The 20,557-nt window shown below is 49.3% G+C and overlaps 1 protein-coding gene across 2 annotated transcripts in view; it reads left to right on the top strand.

The window, feature by feature from the left end:
• The first annotated feature begins 475 nt into the window (after window positions 1–475).
• The window catches only part of TINAGL1 (tubulointerstitial nephritis antigen like 1), a 46,712-nt gene continuing 26,630 nt past the window's right edge, over window positions 476–20,557 (top strand). The window contains exons 1-5 of one of the 2 annotated variants that reach the window (XM_063140508.1): window positions 476–567; window positions 6,809–7,135; window positions 10,197–10,260; window positions 13,784–13,876; window positions 17,177–17,291. In XM_063140508.1, the coding sequence (XP_062996578.1) occupies window positions 6,832–7,135; window positions 10,197–10,260; window positions 13,784–13,876; window positions 17,177–17,291 (576 nt within the window). In that variant the 5' untranslated portion in view covers window positions 476–567; window positions 6,809–6,831. Of the gene's footprint in view, window positions 568–4,654; window positions 4,709–6,808; window positions 7,136–10,196; window positions 10,261–13,783; window positions 13,877–17,176; window positions 17,292–20,557 lie in introns of those variants that run through there. The other variant, XM_063140509.1, reaches the window with a different exon arrangement.

Below are 20,557 nucleotides of genomic sequence, written 5' to 3'. Positions count from 1 at the left end.
TTCTCATCTGTCCTCCCCCCCTCCAGCTTGTAGCCAGGGATGGGCTAGGGGGAGCCTGCCCCACGCCCCTAAATTTTCACTGCCCATTTTTGCTTAGAAATAAATACTTTAAAAAAAAAAAGTTTACAATGTTGTCCTTAAAAGGCCTGCAAAGCAGAGGAATTCCGCTCCCCTACTTTTTGGGAGCCCCCCCCCCCCGAACGTTTAGGCTAGCTCCGGGCCTGCCCTCGGTCCCCACCCCACGCACCCCCACAAAAGCTTGGTCAGCAGGCGGGCGCCCACAAGCCCGCTCTCTTTCCCTCCTCCCGTCGCCCCTGCCTCAAACAGGGCTGAGCGAACGGGCCATCGGGGGGGGGGGGGAGAGAGAGAGTCGCGCCGCTTGCGCCGCGTCGGGGCAGCGCTGCATAAAAGAGTCGCACCAGGCGAGAGGGAGCCCGAGACGCTCGCGCGCTGCGGCTGCGACGGCGGAGTTTGCTCGGCCGGCCTCTTCCTCCGCCACCACCGGCACCACCAGCAGCTGATCCCTCCCGCGGAGGCCTCCTCCTCCTCCTCGCCAGCAAGCCCCAGGTAGGACTACAGCCTTTCCTTGCAGGCTCCGCCTGCACGTGCTTGTAGCTAAGGGGTGGTGGTGTAAGTTTTTCTGCCCCCCCCAACTTTTTTAGCAAACAGTAACACCAATAGAAAAAAAAAAGTTTGCCCCTTTGTCGGCGGAGGGCCCGCGAACCAGAGGAACGCGCCCACCCCCTCACCCCCGCATTTTTGCCCGCTCGGTCCCCCGCGGACCTCTAGGCTGACTGCGATGCTTCGGGGGTCGGCCTGGCTGGTATGCCGCCGCCGCCGCCCGCCCCCTCGGGCCGTTCCTTCGGAGGTTCGCGCGACTCCATCTCCCGGAGGACAGAAAGCGGAGCCCTGCAGCAGACCGAGCGCCGCTGGCTTCTGGTGGGGCTGGGACGGGGAGCTCCGGTCACGGCGCGGGCCTCCCTTCTCTCCCGCTCCCGCGGCCGGTAAGCGGCGTGGTCGGGGTGGGCGTGAGACGCGCGGCGGCGCTTGGCGTGCTTCTTCAGGGGAGAAATCGGGGCGGCCAGGGGGACCCTACGAGCCCGGGGTGTGTGCCTGGGTTAGCGCTGGGCGGGGGTTCAAATGCCCCTGCAGCCCCAAGGCTCCATGGGCCGGCCTGACCTACCTCACAGGGTTGGTGTGAGGATCAAAGGTATGCGGGGCGGAGTGGGGTGGGGAGGGGAGGGGGGAGAACCCCTGAGCTCCCTGGGAGACGGGTGGGGTAAAACTGGAACGACTCCAGAATCCGTGAAACGAAGCGTCTGGTGGCAGCTAAAGAGACCTGCTGGGCTGGGCTGTGGCGTCAGCTTTGATGCATGCAGTGGGTGCGAAAGAAGATGCGGGCAGGCCCCTCACTCTGGGGGAAAGGGATTGGGAGAACAGCTGTGGGTATATAAAAAGGCCCGGCATGTTTTGATATTTCTTCAGGGTGACAGAAATCAATCAATAATCACCTGTAATTCAGATTATTATATATTCAGAATTAGTTATAAGAGAAACCTTGTTGTTAATAGACGTAGAATATACCTTCATGCAGCCAGTGTCGGACTAAGCCTAATATGAACCAACATCTGAATTAATAAATGCAAATGTTATAAGGGCATTTTACTGTAGAGAGAATTCCTTTTTCTAATCCTGCGTAGAGGTTTTGCCTGCATTTGTTCATTGATGTGTGCATGCGTTCTTGTGGCTGCTGCCTCCCCCCCCCCCCCCGCCCCCATGGTGCGCACCGCAATTGCTGCATGAGCCGGTCTTGTTTCAACCTGCTGCATGAGCGTGGAGGATAGTTTAGCCACTTGCTTCCTTAGGTGTTTGGGTTTCTTCTGATACAGGCAACCGGGGCGTTGGTAGCCCTGGGCCCAGGGGTCCCCAGCCCTACGTCTGTGTCCCAGAGCCCTGAGCAGCCGTTTGTCCCAGTGGAAGCTTTTTTCTTGGCTTAACTGCCATGCTGGGGGAGAGGGATTTCAGCTGTTTGTGGAGGAGAGAGGGTACACACAGAGTACTTTTGGAATAGCACTCTGCAAAATTTCTGAAATTCTGTTTTGATTGCAAACACTACCATTTTTACGTGTGAGTGTAAATTTATCTGAAAAAACCTGCTGGCCTCTCTCCCTCTCTCTCCCCCCTCTCTTCTGGATTCCCCCCCCCCTCCCCACAATTGCAAATTCATTGTAACTGAAGAGGCACTACTGATTTGGGATGATCTGGTGCGGGGTTCAGATTAATTAAATAATTTATTTCGGGTGAGAAATTAATTGGTTGGCTGAAATCATTTGGCCGTCTTTGCCTTCTGTGAAATTTAAATCAATCTCAGTAATTATTTCTGAATCTGCATATATAGTTATAAATTAGCATATGCAAATGTTATGCAGGTTTGACTTTTCAGGCCTGGGCCCCAAATCTTTTAAGTGCCCTGCAACACTCCTGTGGAGATGCCCTCCTGGGTGCTTGCTGGGGTGATACAGGTGACCAAGCCACTGCACCTGACGGGGTTCGCTTCGGGGCACTTTGGTCTCTCCATGAAATCCTGTCCAGCGTCAGTTTTACTGCACAAGTAGCCCTACTTTTGACAACAACAAAAAATAATCGTTTGAGGAAGCAGCGGGGGGGGGGGAGGGGGGAGCCTGCTGTAGCAGGAGACCGAAACAAGGGCTGGGCACTTATTGTGGTTTAAGAGATCTCGAGTGAAAGGGTGTTTCTGACCATACGCCGGTTAGAGATTTCTCTCTCCTGCCTGGAACGTCTGTGTTTTGTTTGTGCAGAAGGCTGGGAAGACTGAAAAAGGCTCCCAAACAAACCAGAGGGGCTGGTGGACCCCTTATCAGCAACATGTTTAAATAAAGGTGCACCAAGAAAGGGTTATATATTTAATCACTGTCTGTTACATTTAGAACATGCTTCTAAATGTTTGTGTTTGGGGTGGCACCCGGGGTGTGGATATCCTCTCATCCTGTGTAGCTGGGCGGGAGGCATTAACGATCCGCAAGCAACCCTTGACCAGACTGTGGCAATGTGTGGGTAAAATCCGACACAAGTCCTATTGAGAGTAGACTCACTGAAATTAATGGGACTTTAAGTTATGTCTCATTCATTTCAGTGGGTCTACTCTAAGTAGGACTCATGTCGGATTTTACCCTGTGTCTTGTATAAAACAGACAGGCGATTCGCCGGTCGTTCAACACTGTCTTTTGAGATCTCCCCCCACCCCACCTCTACACACGCAAGTTTCCATTTGAAATGCATCCATCTCTGGGTTGGAACCCCCCCATAGCTGCACAGTCACACAGTAAGACAGCGCAGTTCAGGGGAGATAAACCATTGTCATCCGTGTGCAGCCCAGCTGGCCTGCAGCTGAATGCTCCTCCTCCTCCTCCTCCTCCTCCTCGGCTTGATGAATGGCATCGCATGAGTTTCTTTGGACTTTGCCAAAGGAGGTCAGAGGGTGGCAGTTCATCAAAACGAAGCTCAGCCCTACCTCTGAGGATGCAGAAGGGCAAAGCAGAGGTGGCCAGGGAAAGGGGCCCAAATTCCTTCTTTGCCTTTTGACCTCGCGTCCCATCCTCCTGAGATTGCGGCTGCCGAGAATAGAGAACGTATTGCATTGCTGAAGTCTGAGATCATAGGAGGTGTCTAAACTCCAGGTGGCATGAACAGGGCAGTGTGGGCTGTGCGTGCAGAGGAGATGCCAGCAAAGTCCTAATAACGGCAGAGAGTCTCTCTCTCTCTCTCTCTCTCTCTCTCTCTCTCTCCCTCTCCCCGGGCTCTTTGGCACAGTAAATGCCAGCGTTTGGTGCTTGACTTCTACAATGAGAGATACAATGACTCAACCTGTCCCCCAACTCCAGTCTGAAACAATGATTTGGGCTCCTAGCTGTGTATTATTTTCAGACTTCTGATTCGCTCAGGCACTTTAAGAACAAATAAATCTAAAAACCAGAGGCAAAACACCTGCATTTTGATGCATCCACTTGTCAGGGAGGGAGGCTTACCTGGGGCTCGTCATTGAGCGGTGAGGAGGTGGGCAGCCCAGCCTGTGAGCAACGTGCCCTAGAATGTGTGAAAAGGGCCCTCAGTGCGATATCCAGCATGGATATCAATTAGCTTTTAGTTGTAACCCATCCCAAACCTTAGTTACGATGCAGCTGAAGAAGAATCGGGATAGAGCAATGATAACGGAGATGGAATTCAATTCCCTATTTAGGTGTCAAACTCTCTGGGTGAGCCAGAGCAAGTCACTGTCTCTTAGCCTAACCTACCTTGCAGGGTTGTGGGTGAAGCTAAATGTTCTGCTCTGAGCTCCTTAGAGGAAGAATAATACGACAGTGTGATATAAATAGTTTGGGGTAGCACATCCATTCCTGGTCGCATCAGAAGAGGCCGTAAGGCCGTGGAATGAACTGGGCCTCTCTTTGCCTCCCAGTTTGACAGGTTGCTGAGCTTTCAACCTGCAAGTTCAAGGCTGTTTGTTACCCGTTTGCTTTCTTTTTCCATCCTGAAGTCTGCGTAAACAGGAAAGTGTCCTGAATTACATTCCTGGCAGCTGATTGCTGGCTAGGTCTGGGCTCAGGGGACACGGTGGGGACAGATAACTCAGAGGATGTAACAGAAACGATTGGTGTGTTTTGGCCGGCTGCTGCTACTGGATCCGTGGGTCAGTCACCCATGAAATATCTGTCCACGCAGTGGTGCTCAAAACTAAACGGAGGCCTCCCTGCACTGTCTATTATTAAGCCGAGTGGCGTTTCCTAAGACGTTCCCCCATGTTCCTCCTCCACACAGAGGAGAGCCAGGATCTCTTCTTGAGTCTCCCAGAGTGCAGGACACGGAATAACGGGCTCAAGTTAAAGGAAGCCAGATTCCAGCTGGACATCAGGAAAAACTTCCTGACTGTTAGAGCAGTACGACAATGGAATCCGTTACCTAGGGAAGTTGTGGGCTCTCCCACACTAGAGGCCTTCAAGAGGCAGCTGGACAAGCATCTGTCAGGGATGCTTTAGGGCGGATTCCTGCATTGAGCAGGGGGTTGGACTCGATGGTCTTGTAGGCCCCTTCCAACTCTGCTATTCTATGATTCTATGTTGCTGTCTACCTAGTGGAGTTAGTTAATTTCAGACTCTGGACTTAAAGGTCTTATGGGCAGGTGGCGGCTTTTTGCCCTGATGTCAGTAGGGAATTCACACAAAATCTGGAGGATCCAGTTTGGGCGGAAATGCTTGAGTTTCCATTAGAGTTGCACAATTTCTCTTAGACGTGCACAGGACCTATCCAAGGTACTGACTGGTTCTGATTGAAATCCAGAGTGGAATCGCCGCTCCATTGACATCGGAGCCACCATCTTCCACTGCTTATGGAGGCCCTCTCTGTAGATGCTCACCTGTGTTGCTTCACTTCCAACAGGTGGTAAGTCAGCCCTACAGCATTTGGGGGCTCTACAGCCGAGTCCGGCCCTTGATCTACCACTATCCACCTAAAGTGAAATTCACACAAAATCTGGAGGATCCAGTTTGGGGGGAAATGCTTGAGCTTCCATTAGAGTTGCACAATTTCTCTTAGACGTGCACATGGCCTTTCTAGAGATGTAACATTTCCGTAAATTTTGAAACCATGGGGAAAAAACGTTTTTCCCCAGTTCTTTTTCAGAAAAAAATGGACATTTTCAGAAGAATTGGGAAAAAGCCATATTAGCACGTTTTATAGATTGAAAGTCACTTTGTTACTTTAAGAACATAAAATGTAATTAAGTCCAAGTTGGTTTGGCAAAAAAAATATTACGTTTGGTATATTAAAAGTACAGTGTATTCAAACAATTATTACAAATTGAATTTACTTTTTTTTAAAAAAGTTTTTACTCTTTTTTTTTGTAACAAATGGAGCTACAAGCTCCTGAACTATCATAGAGTATTAAGAGTTGGAAGGGGCCTACAAGACCATCCAGTCCAACCCCATGCTCAATGCAGGAATCAATGTACAAGGTTAGTCACCCTTCCAGAAACTGACCAGGCCTAGACCTGCTTAGCTTCATCAACTGTGAGGAACCTCTTTGGTTTTGCCAGTTTATGAGGAACAAGCAAAAAACAATTTTAAAAACATCAACATTAGTAACAAAGAAAATTATTTATGTCTCCACTAGTCCTTCACAGTGTCAAGCAGACATAAAGCACCCACTCCCCTAAAAAGAACTGAGAAAAATGGGGGGGGGGGGGAGACAACCAAGGTTCAATGAATATGCATAAAATTTTATCACTCATTTCCTGAGCTATAGCCATCACTATCAGTTTCAGTCTCTGCTTCAGTGGCAGTGCTGCCCCCTAGAGGCAGAAATGCATCTTGCTCTTGCATTTGAGAGTTGTTGTCTAGGTTTGCAACCCAGGACTTGCTTGTCCTTGGTGCACAGAAATTGTAATAATCTAATACTGTACATAGTTTTTAGAAATCATTTGGAGAAGTAAATATCTGAACACCTTGTCTTAAACATTTTGTTCATCATGCTAAACTCAAAGCATTCCATAATCCATTTTTCTTCATTTTTTTTTCAATTTTTCAGAATTCCCCCAAAAAGGCTTCAAGAAAATAAAGGGGAACGTTTCCCGCCCCCCCCCCCCCCGAATTTTTCTGTTTTTCTTTTTCTTTTTCTGGGCCTTCACATCTCTAGTCCTTTCCTGTCCTGAACCCTGTGCTCAGCAGTTCTTGGAGGACGTAAGTCAAGAGATTTGTGATTCTGTGTCTTTTCATTCTTCTCTGGAACTTGTAGGTGTCAGAAAATCAAGAGACAGGATGAAGTTCTTGGGGACGGTCTTGACCATCTTGCTGTTGGCAGATGAGACTCTCGCTGCCCGGGCGTCGCGCATGCGGAGGGAGCTGGCTCCAGGATTGCACGAACGAGGCATACGGGACGCCGGGGGCTCTTACTGTGAGCGGCACAACGCCTGCTGCCCGGGGAGAAACGACGCCTGCACGGTGCCCTACCTCGATACCATTTGCTACTGCGACCTGTTCTGCAACCGCACCATCTCCGACTGCTGCCCCGATTTCTGGGAGTACTGCTTGGGTATCGACCCCCCGTTCCCTGTGCAGAAAGGTGGGTTACTGGTGGGCTGTATTGTAGATCAGTACAGTGGAGGCTGGTGGCTCTGATGTCAGTGGGGCAGTGACTCCGGTATGGGTTTCTGTGGGAGCCAGTCAGACCTCTAAAGGAGCTGTCCAAGGTGTGAAGCAGAACTCCTTTAGAGTGCTGCCTGGTCCTGACTGAAGCCCAGAGCGGAGTCACTGCCCATGGGTCAGTAGACAGGTGATAAGTGTGGTCGGTGACTGCATGTTTCTGTGTGAGTGGCTGCATGGCTTTTCTCCCTCGCTGAGGGTGGGGGAAGGTTCCCATTCCTGCAACAGGGAGGGGGCTTGTGAGGGCTGACCTCTTTCTCTCCCTGCAGATTCCCTCCCCTCCATTGGCCGAAAGAGAGATCTGCCACGTCCTATGACCACTGGGACACTTTCCCAGGGCTCCTGGGATTTCAACCATGGTTAATTTGTGGCATTCACTGCCACAAGGTGTGGCAATGAGGGTTATGTTTGGACATATTCTTGGAGGAGGAGGAGGAACTATGACAGCTGAATGAGAGCCAGTGTGGCGTAGTGGCAAGAGTGTTGGGCTAGGAGTCGGGAGATCCGGGTTCTAGTCCCCACTCGGCCATGGAAGCTCACTGGGTGACATTGGGCCAGCCACAGTCTCTCAGCCCAGCCTACCTCACAGGGTTGTTGAGAGGAAAAAATGGGAGAGGAGGTTGATTATGTATGATGCGTTGGGTTCCTTAAGATATAAATTCAATAAATAAATAAATAAATAGTGAATGAATGAATGAAACCCGCACGTCCAGAGGCAGTGTATGATTATTGGTTGACTGGGGGGGGGGGGTTCATGGGTGAATCTGCCTGCAGATTCTGGGTCCCTGAATCAACCTACAGATGTGCATTTAGAACAGCTCCAGTCCTTCGCGTTCTACTCTGGTTGCTGTCACTTCCTCTGCAGCTGCGCGTCCCCTCTGACCCCCTTTAAGGAAAATGTGATTTTCTTGCTTCCACACAATAGCTGCCTTTCTCCTGGGCCTGCCCCAGGAAGGGTGAGGGGGCTGCCTTCAGCTTTCCCCCAGCACTCTGGCTTTTCTCTGAGCTTAAAATATTAACCCTGGCAAAACTGGATGTGCAGGGGAAGTAGAAACACTCCTTTCTGCCCAAACGTGCTCTTTCTTTCTAGGGCTTAATTTCTAAAACCAGCAGCGCTGACACTTGCCCCAGAAGCCTCTTCCATGATCTCAGAGTATGGAGGGGCTATTGTTTGTCAGTGGTGCACTTTTGACATGCTCAGATGTACAAGCTTTAGATTGTATCCAACGGTGTCTTTCTGCCAGTGGGCGGAAGCTGCAGGCAGAATGGATTTTCCTCCTTGCAGCCTCTCACAGGTGCCTCCCCAAAAATCTTCTCCTGAGGTTCAGGGGACTCTCAGGGGTGCAGATTTGGGGAGCTCATGTGGGAAGGCTACAGGGAGAAGGAGAAGACAGGGAAGTCCCATCACGTGAGCTGAAGTCGTATTGCATCAGTGGAGGATGGGGGCTCCCATGTCAGTGGGGCTGTGAATCCGCTCCGGGTTTCAGTCCGAACCAGTCATTGCTCTAAAGGAGCTCTCCAAGGTAGCTCCTTTAGTGCTCTGACTGGTTCTGACAGAAACCCTGAGCGGATTCACAGCCCCACTGACATGGGAGCCTCCACTGCGTTGCATGGCTGTTAGATCCAATATCTATCTATCATCGTCGTCGTCATTGGAAGCTGTCTTATACTCCGTCTGGCCATTGGCTTATCTGACACAGCTCCCCAGGGTCTCAGAAAATGTTATTTCCCAGACTTGTTGCCTGGGATTATTTTAATTCCTTCGAACCCAAGACCTTCTCCAGGCAAAACATATGCTGCTGCATTGCTGACCCTACGGCTCATTCCACCCCTTCACGTTTTCCAGGCATTGAAAATATATTCTGGGGACGAGCCTTGGCTGAAACCAAACGCTGGCCCTGTCCTCTCAGTCCAAACCCCGTGATTAGGAGCATGACTCCCGTTGAACAAAACGAAACTTGATTTTATAATGTTTGCCCTCTACAAATTTCAATCACCCTGGAGAGGTTAAAAGGGTGGAATCTCTCCCATACTTTCCATGTCTACATTCTAAACTGTAAGTCACTGCAGAGCCAGGGGGTGGGAGGTAACGAATTAAATCAGTGTGTGGGTCCCTCCCCCTCCCCCCCTCCCTGCAACACGCCTCCCCTCCTCAAATGGCAAGCAGTGGTATAGTGTTACATTCGGAAGTGTAGGTGCTCATCATAACAATCCCCCATAAATATACACCCCAATTAGACCACAGAATTGTAGGTAGCTGTGTGGATCCATATCAACAGATCTCATCTAGGAGTTTTTGTCTGCTAGGAGCAGGTAATTTATAAAGTGAACGGTGCATCATTGCCCAGCCCAGATGAAGTTACCTCCAAATATATTACATTACAACATGGGGCAATTGAACGTTGCTACAAAAATGCATCCCCCTCCATCCAGCTAGTGTGAGGATGGCAGCTAAGCTCTGGGGAAACAGGGAATTCGGTGGGGGGGGCACCGATGATGTCAGCGTCCCTGATCATGAAAAACCCATGCCGAGGCTGTAGCCCTGTGAATCCTGACTCCACTACAGTACTGACAGCAAGATGTTCCAAGAGCTGTGAACTCGGGTTTTGTTTGGCTGAAGATACAAGCAGAACATGGTGGAGGTAAACCGTGGAGGCCGGTGGCTCCGATGTCAGTGGGGTGGTGAATCTGCTTTGGGTTTCAGGCAGAACCAGTCAGAACTCTATAGGAGTGATCCAAGGCCCAACTTCAGTGGGGTGACGAATCCGCTCTGGGTTTCAGGCAGAACCAGTCAGATCCCTAAAGGAGCTGGCCAAGGTGTGCAGGTGGTCTCCCAGCAGCCATAACAATGGACAAGACTTCAGAAGCAAGTTCTGCCCTATGCACACCCCTGTGCGAATAGGAGCCTTCTTGCTGTAGATGTGGGTCCGTGTGCACTCAGTTTCTCATCTCAATTTCTTCCTTGCCTCCTTCTTTCTCAGCCTGCATCCACAATGGACAAAAGTTCACAGCAGGTGTGACCTACAGAGATAACTGCAACCTCTGGTAAGCTGGTTTCTTCAAATACAAAGCTGTTTTCTGTTGGTGTCTTTTCACCTACGGGTGCTGCTTGTGTGTTTCTGAGCCCACTACGATGTGCTGGTTTTGACCGGTAAAGCCTTACACGGCTTAGGACCACAACACCTGTTAGAGTGCCTTTCATGGTATGAACCTGCTTGCATACTGTGCTCATCACCTGAGGCCTCCTCCATGTGTGGGAGAGCCCACAACCTCCCTAGGACGTTGGTTCCATTGTCGTACTGCTCTAACAGTCAGGAAGTTTTTCCTGATGTCCTGCCGGAATCTGGCTTCCTGTAACTTGAGCCCATTATTCTGCGTCCTGAACTCTGGGATGAACGAGAAGAGATCCTGGCCCTCCTCTGTGTGACAACCTTTTAAGTATTTGAAGAGTGCTCTCATGTCTCCCCTCAATCTTCTCTTCTCCAGGCTGAACATGCCCGGTTCTTTCAGTCTCTCCTCATAGGGCTTTGTTTCCAGACCCCTGATCATCCTGTAATCTGACCAGGGAGGCGAATTCCTGCCCTGAAGTGTTAAATGGCTGGTGGGATCTTGCCAAACCATGCAGTGCTGAATGCTTGTGCATTTATGGCCTGGGGCAAAACAGCAAGACTTTGGGGAAAATACGATATTGGATGTGCAGGAATTTGACCTTTGCTTTCCTCCCCCACTGCCTCACGATTCCTGCCTCCTCTGAAGTGTGGGTGGAGGGACCACACAGCTATGAGGAACGGAGGGTGCGGGGAGAAGGTCATAGCTCCTTATATCAGAACAGGCAGACATCAGGAAGGGAACACTTGGGAGCCCATGTGGTGTACAGGGATCTACTTTGATTCTTTACCAGAGCCATGAGATCCACCAAAAAGACATACGCTTCGCATTAAGGAATTCCGAGTCCAGGAACTTGTTTGCGTACGAGAACTGAATGGGGTTCACAATCCTTACACACAAAAATCCACATTTTAACTTCTGAGATTTCTTCATCTCAGCAGTGTAATTTAAGGAGGAGGGGAGTAATTTTGGTGCTGCTATTATTAAACAATTGTTAGTCAGAAATCCCAGCTGTTCTACTGCAGATCACCCAGAGAGGGTGATCACCCAGATCCAGATATAGCTTCTATTTACCCCTGGTCTATAGAATATCACCCTGAGGCCAGGGGTAGGAACCGCAATTCTCCAGATGATGGACTTCAACTTCAAGGGTGATGGAGCTAAAGTCCAGCAATATCCGGAGGACACCAGTCCCCAACCCCTGCCTGAGCCCCGTCTCTTCTGGGTGCCATGCCTTCTCAATCACTGGGTGACTTCGGGCAAGTTTAAGCAACAGACTCAACCCGAAGTGCTGTCTTTGCTCATCCATCCATCCACCACAAAAGTGGTTGTGGAAGGTGCCATCTTTAATGTTTACTTCAGGGGCAAAAATGTCTCTAGGGCTGGGAGATGCCCAAATGGGTGATGGGTTGGAGGTGTTCTTGAAAGTGGGCGCTGCGTAGGAGCAGTCCTGATCTATAGGTTTGAAGCAGAGCTGCAATGAGCCAGGCAGTGATTTCTGTGATTACAAAACCCTTTGTCAGGAAACAAGGAAAAGGGTTGGAAGTCTAAAGTCAGGAAACTCGAGTCCATTAGCCTCTCCCCATTGCAACCCACCAGCAGGGCCAGCCCTATTATGAGGTGAAGTGAGGCAGCAATCTCAGGTGGCAGATGCTTGCGGGGGCACAGAGCACCAACAAGGTGTTGGGGGGGGCAGAGCTGTGTGAGCCATGTGGCCTGCCCTGAACCCCCTAAACTGCCATGCTGCCCACAGGTGCTGAGGAAGGAAGATGGTGGAGCAGACGTTGGGGTGGGGATGTAGCAGCCACCCCACCCCCACACAACATTAATAGGATCAGGGTTCACAAGTCATTCTTCCTGGGGAAACGCAGCAAAAATGTGTGTGTGTGTGTGTGTGTGTGAGAGAGAGAGAGAGAGAGAGAGAGAGAGAGAGAGAGAGAGAGGGAGAGAGAGAGAGAGAGAGGGAGGGAGCATAAACTAGTAGGATGTACTGTATTTTATAGCCAAGATTTTATAACCTCAGCTCTACCTTCATTTCTATGGGAAGAAGAAGGGTCATAGATAGAAGCGTGGATTATTATTCCCAGTCTGAAATAAAGAAATGTTCCCTTAAAGCCAACCCTTTCTGTTCATCACCAGAGGTATTTTGCACCTTGAGCAGGGTTGAGAAGTCATTTTCTGGCTCCACCTCAGGCCGCAAAATCTCTTGTGTCAGCTCCTCTTTGACATGGCCTCTTTGGGTGAGAAGGTGGCCACACGCCCCGATGTTCTGATGTAGGGGACGCTGTCGTTTCCCCTAAAAACAACCAAAGAAAGGAGCTAAGGAGTTGTTTCTTCGTCCCTTTTTGCCAGGGGGCCAGCTTGTGTCCTCTGGGAAAGAGCAGGGTTAAAAAACGAATCCCCACTGATCTTTTTGCCGCTCAGCAGGTTCTGGCAGAACACGGACAAAAACTGCAGGCTGCGGCAGTGGTGGCTGCCTGGCAGGTCCGTAAAAGGAGAAACCGTTTCTGCCTTCAGGATGGAAAAGAAGGGAGGGGTGGGGAGTGAAGTCTTTTGGCTGAGAGAAAATGCCAAGCATTGTATGAAGCGTAGCTAATGTTGGAGCTGGTTGCTTGTCAGCAAGGCGAACGCTTCCTCATGGCTCCATCCATGAAAGGACGGAGGATGGTACCTTTTGCTAGCGATGCAGTCTTAACGGGCCTGTGCATAACCGAACCCCACGTATCTGTACCACACAGTGCGACAGCCTCCACCAAGGTGGTGCCCTCCAGATGTGTTGGACTACAACTCCCAGCATCCTCAGGCAGTATGAGAATTGTAGTCCAACACATCTGGAGGGCACCAGGAGTTGCAGAAAGACTTGCAAAGTGGTTTATTGAGTGCCACATCGAAGTTCCTGAGAATCTTGCATTTCTGAAATAAAAGAGCAAGTCCCTTGAGAAAGAGCTTCACTTTATTGTGCATAGGCCAGTCCTTGAATACAATCTACATTACAGGGCTGTTGTAAGGGCTACTGAGATAGAGTGACCATATGGAAAGGAGGACAGGGCCCTGTATCTTTAACAATAGTAAAGAAAAGGGAATTTCAGCAGGTGTCGTTTGTTATGCACGCAGCACCTGGTGAAATTCCCTCTTCATCACAACTAGTTGAAATGGCTCTCTTAATGTTTGGTTGCTAGTAGGAAGAGCTTTAGGCTAAAACCTGTTGATTTGTTTGTGACGGTGGCCCTGCCCCTTTTGCCTTTGGCCCCGCCCACCACGGCCCCTGAGAGCTTCCCTGAAATGGAATCTGGCCACTGGACTGAAAGAGGTTCTGCACCCTGCTGTATGATCTCTGTGATTCCCCGTCCCGATATCCACATCGGCAGGTCTAGACTTCTGATAGTATTCCCCCTTTGCTACTAGCTCGGCCTCCTTCCGTGGCTTTGTGCCTGATTCTTGCCATGCCTTATCTTCTTAGCACTTGTGGTGCACATGGACAATGGGACTGCGAAAAGCACGCCTGCCTCATCAATGGGGATATGATTGATGCCGTCAACAGAGGAAATTACGGGTAAGAATAAGAGCCTCTTTATCGTCTTGATGGGGTGTGGAAGGACCATAGAAAAGCTGCTGGGAAGATGGTCCAGTGCACACTTACAGCCAAGTAAAACAACAAAGAAAGGGGGCAGCTACACATGCTACGTAATTAGTGGTAATTAATGTAGCATGTGGTTGAACCTTGAGTATCTGAGGCAGTGATTTGTATATCAACATTCCAATTTTACAAACGTCACCGTAATCAGTGCACGTTTCATTGAGAATAGAAGTTCATGTGCCTTCCGAGTGCGCTTCTACGGAGCAGCGGCCTTTGAGTGCTTAGTCTCACCATGACCACAGACTGTGCAAATGCAACGGAGAGGCTGTGGCTCAGTGGTAATGCCCTTGCTTTGTACGCAAAAATTCCGTGCGATGTCCGACATGCACCTGCCACATCATGGTTTCACCTGAGACACCCACAAGCTACCTGACAGGACCGTCCACGCCACCAGCACCCAGGACCCCTTCAACACCCCCCCCCCCTGTGCTGATGACGTGTGTGAGGGTCTTGGCTTACTGCTGCCGCTCCTGTCTCGCCTTTATTCTTCAGGCCCACAACCCAGAATTCCAGCCCTCAGTTTCCCATTCTGCTGCCACCATTCATTGTTCTCTCCTCCGTCACTCTTCCACAGACCACACCAGTTGTTTGAAAGTAATTAGAATTGATTAACATAAGTAAGTGCATGTACATAAGCTTATTGGTTTCCTCAGTTCAAATGTGTATGGTTATAAGGTTCTAAGCGTATTGGGCCACAGCTAGACCTAAGGTTTATCCTGTGATCATCCAGGGTTCACCCCTGCCTGAGCACCTAGATGAACAGGTTTGACCCCTGAATGATCCAGGGATAAACCTTAGGTCTAGCTATGGCCTCAGATTACCCTAATGACCCGTGCTGCGTCGTGGGTTACCGTGGCACCTGAATCTGGCGCGCAGTGTGGGTGTAGTTTTCACGCACCCTGCTACTGAAAGCCGTGGCTTGTCGGGTGGGTGAAAAGCCTCTATGGCTGCGCCACGTGCCGGGTTCAGAGGCCACAGCAGTTAGGCCACAGCTAGACCTAAGGTTTATCCTGGGATCCTCCAGGGTTCGCCCCTGCCTGAGCACTGGATCCCCTGTGTGTCACCTAGATGAACAGGTTTGACCCCTGGATTTTCCAGGGATAAACCTTAGGTCTAGCTATGGCCTGAGTTCAAATCACTACTCACCTATGAACCTGACTGGGGCCACAGCTAGACCTAAGGTTTATCATGGGATCCTCCAGGGTTCGCCCCTGCCTGAGCACTGGATCCCCTGTGTAACACCTAGATGAACAGGTTTGACCCCTGGACGATCCAGGGATAAACCTTAGGTCTAGCTATGGCCATAGTTTCTATCAGTTCTTTCTTAAAAGGTTCCACTCTATAATACTACTGTCTATATACTCAACTATCTTTAGTCTCATAAAATCATCCACTTCTCTCATGCGTCTGTTCTCCTCACAGAATCATGCACACGTTGCTTAATCCTTCTCTCTCTCTACCCCACTTCCACCCTTCGCTTCCCAGAATCCTGACCCACACCCAAGCACCACCGCCTTCCTGTCAGCCCAGACTATATAGGCAGAGAGAGCTAAGTTTCTCCAGCTCCTCCCCCTCTCACACAGCCAATCCAAGCACTTCCCCGCCACTGTCCAATCAGCACACAGGCATTCACTCCATCCTTACGAACCCAGCCTGTGAATGCAAATCTTATGTATATTGAGGCCTACTTACTTCCTGGAACTTTATGCATAATATAAACAATAACTTGACAAATATTTACATTCAATGCATAATAGGCAGCTGCACATCACAGTCCCGGGTTCGATATCCGGCATCTCCAGATAGGGCTAGAAATATTCCTCCCTGAAACCCTGGAGAGCCATGGCTGCTGCCAGCCAGTGCGGACAGTACTGGGCTAGATGGCCCAGTGGTCAGACTCGGTACAAGGCAGCTTCCGACATTCCTAGAATCTCACGTTACATTCTATTTATTTATTTATTTATTTCATTATTTATTTACAATATTTATATACCGCTCCCCATTCAAAATTTCGGAGCGGTGTACAAGATAAAATAAAAACAGAATAAAACACTTTAAAATAGATTTTAAAAGAAGCAAAAGGTACAGTGAACGTTCTAGGCCAGTGGTTCCCAAACTCTTTCAGGTCACCGCCCTCTTGGTTCCACAAACTCATGCCCAGCGCCCCCCTACCCTACACTATAAAAATCATTATTCAGAATAGTGGTTTACATTGACCCACTAAGGAAGATAATAACAATAAAATTCAAAACAGTAACAATTAATTGAATATTTATTCAAAATCCAAAGCACCCGCCACAGGCTTGCCGAGGGAGGGAGGGAAAAGAGAGCGAACGCCTCTGTTTTGCAGCCGGCAGTGCGGGGGGCACACCAAGCAGGGTATGTCTCTTCATTAGCGTTTTGGTGCTTTTGAAACATTACAATTCACCATTAAAAGGACTCTTCTTAAACTGTATTAATACATGTGTGCATTCTTCCCTTATATGGCTGGGACTAAACTACCTTCTCCCATAAAAATGTCCCTGGGTTTTAAGACTTTCTGGAGAGGCGCTTCTCAGAAAAGACCACCTCAAATGCCCCCCTGCTGCCCCTTTGCCTCTTAGCGGCCCCCCCCGCTGCCCCCTTGCCTCTTAACGCCCCCCTATGCAATCCCACCGCCCCCAAGGGGGCAGTACCGCCCACTTTGGGAACTGCTGTTCTAGGCCAATTCTGATCCGGGGGAGAACGTTGAGAGGAAATGGAGCTCGCCTTGTAATCTATCCAGATGTTCTGAGCTGAGATGGGAATGCTTGTATACTAAGATAGTTAACTCCAAAGGTTGGCACCATCCCTAATAGGGAGTAGTGTGGCCTTGTGGCCTCTTTTACACAGGATGCTCCTTTATTTGAAAGGCTGCCCAGTCCAATTCTAGTTTAACATCCGTAAGAACCGGTGCCCATCCACAGTGAGCACCTGGGTAACTGGAAAGGCAGAGCACAGAGGTCACCTCGTCCCAAGTCTTCCACACTAGGGTGAGATGGACTATATTTCCAGTTAAATTATAATAATTATTCCTAAATTTGCATCAACACCTATCAATTAGCATGTGCCCATTTTATGCAAATCACTGCCCCCCTTTTGGTGATGCATGTCCTCTTTGGGGACATTTTGTAAGGGGCCATCCTGGGAAGAAGAAGGCTATGTGTCCTCCATGGGTTCTCTTCCATTTCTCTTTAGCTGGAGAGCTTCCAACTACAGCCAGATGTGGGGCATGACGCTGGAGGAGGGGATCCAGTACCGACTGGGAACCATCAAGCCCCCCACTGCTGTCATGAATATGAATGAGATCCAGGTAAGTCTCTCTTGGTGGTACAACCCAGAACTCTCAACAGAATGGCAAGGGCCATGGCGACCTCACAATAACTATGCTGGGAGCCCTGCTTCTCAGTTTTCCTGCACATAGGCCTGTATAAACTATGTGCATTTGCATGATTTCCCTAGTTGTCGGGGTGGTGGTGGTGGTCCTGAAAATCCCATCTAGCCACACCTTGGCTTCAGAAAATTCATGTGTTACCTTATGCCGGCAGGGGTGGCTACCTGTGGCCCTGAAGATGTTTTGGCCTAAAGCTCCCATCAGCCCTAGCCAGCATAGCCAGTGGTGAGTGATGGTGGACATAGTAGGCCAGAAACATCTGGAGGACCACAAGTTGCCCACTCCTACCTTATGGCAATAATTGGAATGAAATAATGCTTTATCTTATGGCAACAACGAGAGCTGGTGTTCTACGTCCTTATCTGGACAGAGATAGCTGATCTTCAGTTATCTATGCTCTGACAACCTCTTGTCTGGATTACTGCAATGTGTTACACGTAGGGCTGCCTTTGAAAATGGACTGGAAACTTCAGCTGGTCCAAAACAGGGCAGCAAGATTGTTAACAAGTTCACATTACGCCAGTACTTTTCCAGCTGCTTTGGCTGCCAGTCCATGTCTGGGCCTGATTCAAAGTACTGGTATTAACATTCAGAGCTATAAGTGGCTTGGGGACAGGGATGCTTTAGGGTGGATTCCTGCCTTGAGTAGGGGGTTGGACTTGATGGCCTTGTAGCCCCCTTCCGACTCTGCTATTCTATGATTCTATGATCTGAAGCATCACCTCCTCCCATATGTATTTGCCCAGACCCTAAAATCATCTTCTGGGATCCTTCTCCATGAACCCTGGCCAAAGGAAGTGGGTGGGTGGCTACCGGGAGGAGGGCCTTTTCTGCTGTGGCACCCTAGTTCTGGAAAGACCTCCCTAGAGGTTTGCTTGTCACCGACATTATATTCCTTTCGGTGCCAGGTGAAGACTTTTTATTTTCCCAGGCATTTTAGCATTTTTAGCATCCTAGTGTTTTAGCTCTGCTGTTTTAAATCTGTATTTTAAATCTCTGCATTGTGCTAGGTTTTATTCTGGTTGTACTTTTATATTACGGTTTCAAGCTTTATATTTTATGCTGTACCATTTGAACCATCCAGAGAACTTCTGCTATTGGGCAGTATAGAAATGAATTTAAATAAATAAATAAATAAATAAATAAATAATGGGGCCTGTGAGGTTGAGCTACCAATCAGGAAGCCCCCCCATTCCTGTTGCCCATTAAAATTTAAATCTCACCTCTGCCACGAGCTTGCCAGGGGTGCTGTTAGCAAGCCATCATTTCTCCAACTGAGCCTGACCCATCACCAGGATAAGCAATAAGTTTCAAGATAATGTATATGAAGCATTTCAAGATAATGTATATGAAGCATTTTGGACACCTTACTCCGTCATATAAATGTTCAGTATTATAATCCCGAAACTGAGCTGGGGCACGTGACTGTGTGGTGAAAAATAATAATTGAATTCAACGCTCCCATTAGTCCGAAGAGGAGTCTGTCTGATGCATCTCTGCATGACTCACTGCTCTGCTTTTGCCTCCTTCCAATGGGACAGACAGTTTTGCTGTGTCTCTGTAGTAACCATTCCCCATACAGTGATCCCACCCTAAAGGTAGCCCTTTCCAGGTGTAAGAGTGAAGTGTGCCTCCATTTTTAACTCACAAGAACATCAGAAGAGCCCAGATGCTGGATCAGGCCAAGGGTCCATCTAGTCCAGCACTCTGACAATGGCGAAGCAGTTGTTGACCAGGAACCCACAAGCAGGACATGAATGCAACAGCACCTTCCCACCCATGTTCCCCAGCAACTGGTGTACATAGGCTTACTGCTTCTGCTACTAGAGGTAGTAGGTTATGTACACTAATTGCTACTGGAGGCAGTAACTCATAAGAAAAGTGTGCCTCCCAGTTTTCATATATTTGGGAAGTGCTTTGATGATGGATAGAAACTTGATCACTTTTGAAACAAAGTGGAAATTAGATTCTAAGGGTACTTCCAGACAAGGCTTTTATTCTGCAATCACAGTTAATGAAATTTTACAGGGAGTCCAGATGATGTTGTCTTCCGTTTGTAACCTTCTTGTGTTTTCCCTTCCATTAAGAAGGAAAGGCAGAAAATCTGCACAGTGCCTTTTGTTTGGTAGAGCCAGGAGGCATCTGTCAGGAAGCACCTTGGAAAGATGCTTTAGTTTTCAGTACCACTTTGGGGGTGGGTGGTGGGTGGGGGATGCCCTCCACTCCCTCTTTAGAACAAGGAATGGATTGTGGAATAATACGCTCACAGCCCCAGATTGGGCCCAATCCCAGTTTGGAGATCTTACAATGTACACTACAAAGGGGAGGTCACTTGCGTTTTTTTCAAAGTGTGGGTGGGCGGGGTGCAGTTGGGCGATATGTGGCTTTGTTAAAAAGAGGAGACTGGGGGCCCTGGAGACTTTTGCAAACAAACAGTAAATCAGCAGTTTCAGCACTTTTAGTCCGGCAGGAGGGCTGAGGGGGGGGGGGTTCCTCTCTTTTTTGGCTGTGTTGTTTTTTCCCATCCTGGGAAGGCTGCAGCCCCTCAGGACATCAGCAGAGGCCGCTGAGTCAGCAAAAGCCGATGCCTTCTGCTAACACAGTGCATTACTCGGGACGTAGTCTGTATGTGCGCGCACACAGACACACCGCCATGCTAAAACAAACACAAGGTCAAAAAAAGTAGCCAGCTGAAATTTGAAGGGAAGCAAGCCAGGAAGAGCCCTGGTCCTCCACTCCCGTTTTAGAATGAGGAAAGGGAAGGGACCGGGCTGGAGCATCAGGGCCCTTTTCGACTTCCCCAGTGGGAGAAGCAACGGAGGCCTCCGTGTCCGTCAGGCTGGGAGCACAAGCTGTCAGCTGGAGGAAGAGGACACGGGTTCGACCCTGAACCATTGTTTGATCATGCTCCGTTTTTGCTCCTGGTCTCAAGGTTATGCTAGATGGGACAGGAAGGCGAGGAAATCGGTTGGAGGTTTTACTGGGCTCGGCTTCTGGTAGTTTCTTGATCCACTGAGGGTGGATTAAAGGCCAAAGCGGAACTCATCAGGAAAGACCTCGAAGAAACCCAGTGTCAACACTTTGCATTGACACTTAGGGTGCAATCCAGCGCACGTTTCGAGGGAAATAAGGCCCCATCACTCCCAGCAGGCTGTAGCGTTATAGCCAGGCTGTTCTATTGCTCA

The sequence above is a fragment of the Elgaria multicarinata genome, chromosome 13 (assembly GCF_023053635.1).
Source record: "Elgaria multicarinata webbii isolate HBS135686 ecotype San Diego chromosome 13, rElgMul1.1.pri, whole genome shotgun sequence".
Lineage (NCBI taxonomy): Eukaryota > Metazoa > Chordata > Lepidosauria > Squamata > Anguidae > Elgaria > Elgaria multicarinata.
Note: the sequence above shows the minus strand (reverse complement) of the source record. Positions and strands in the feature narration are given on the sequence as shown.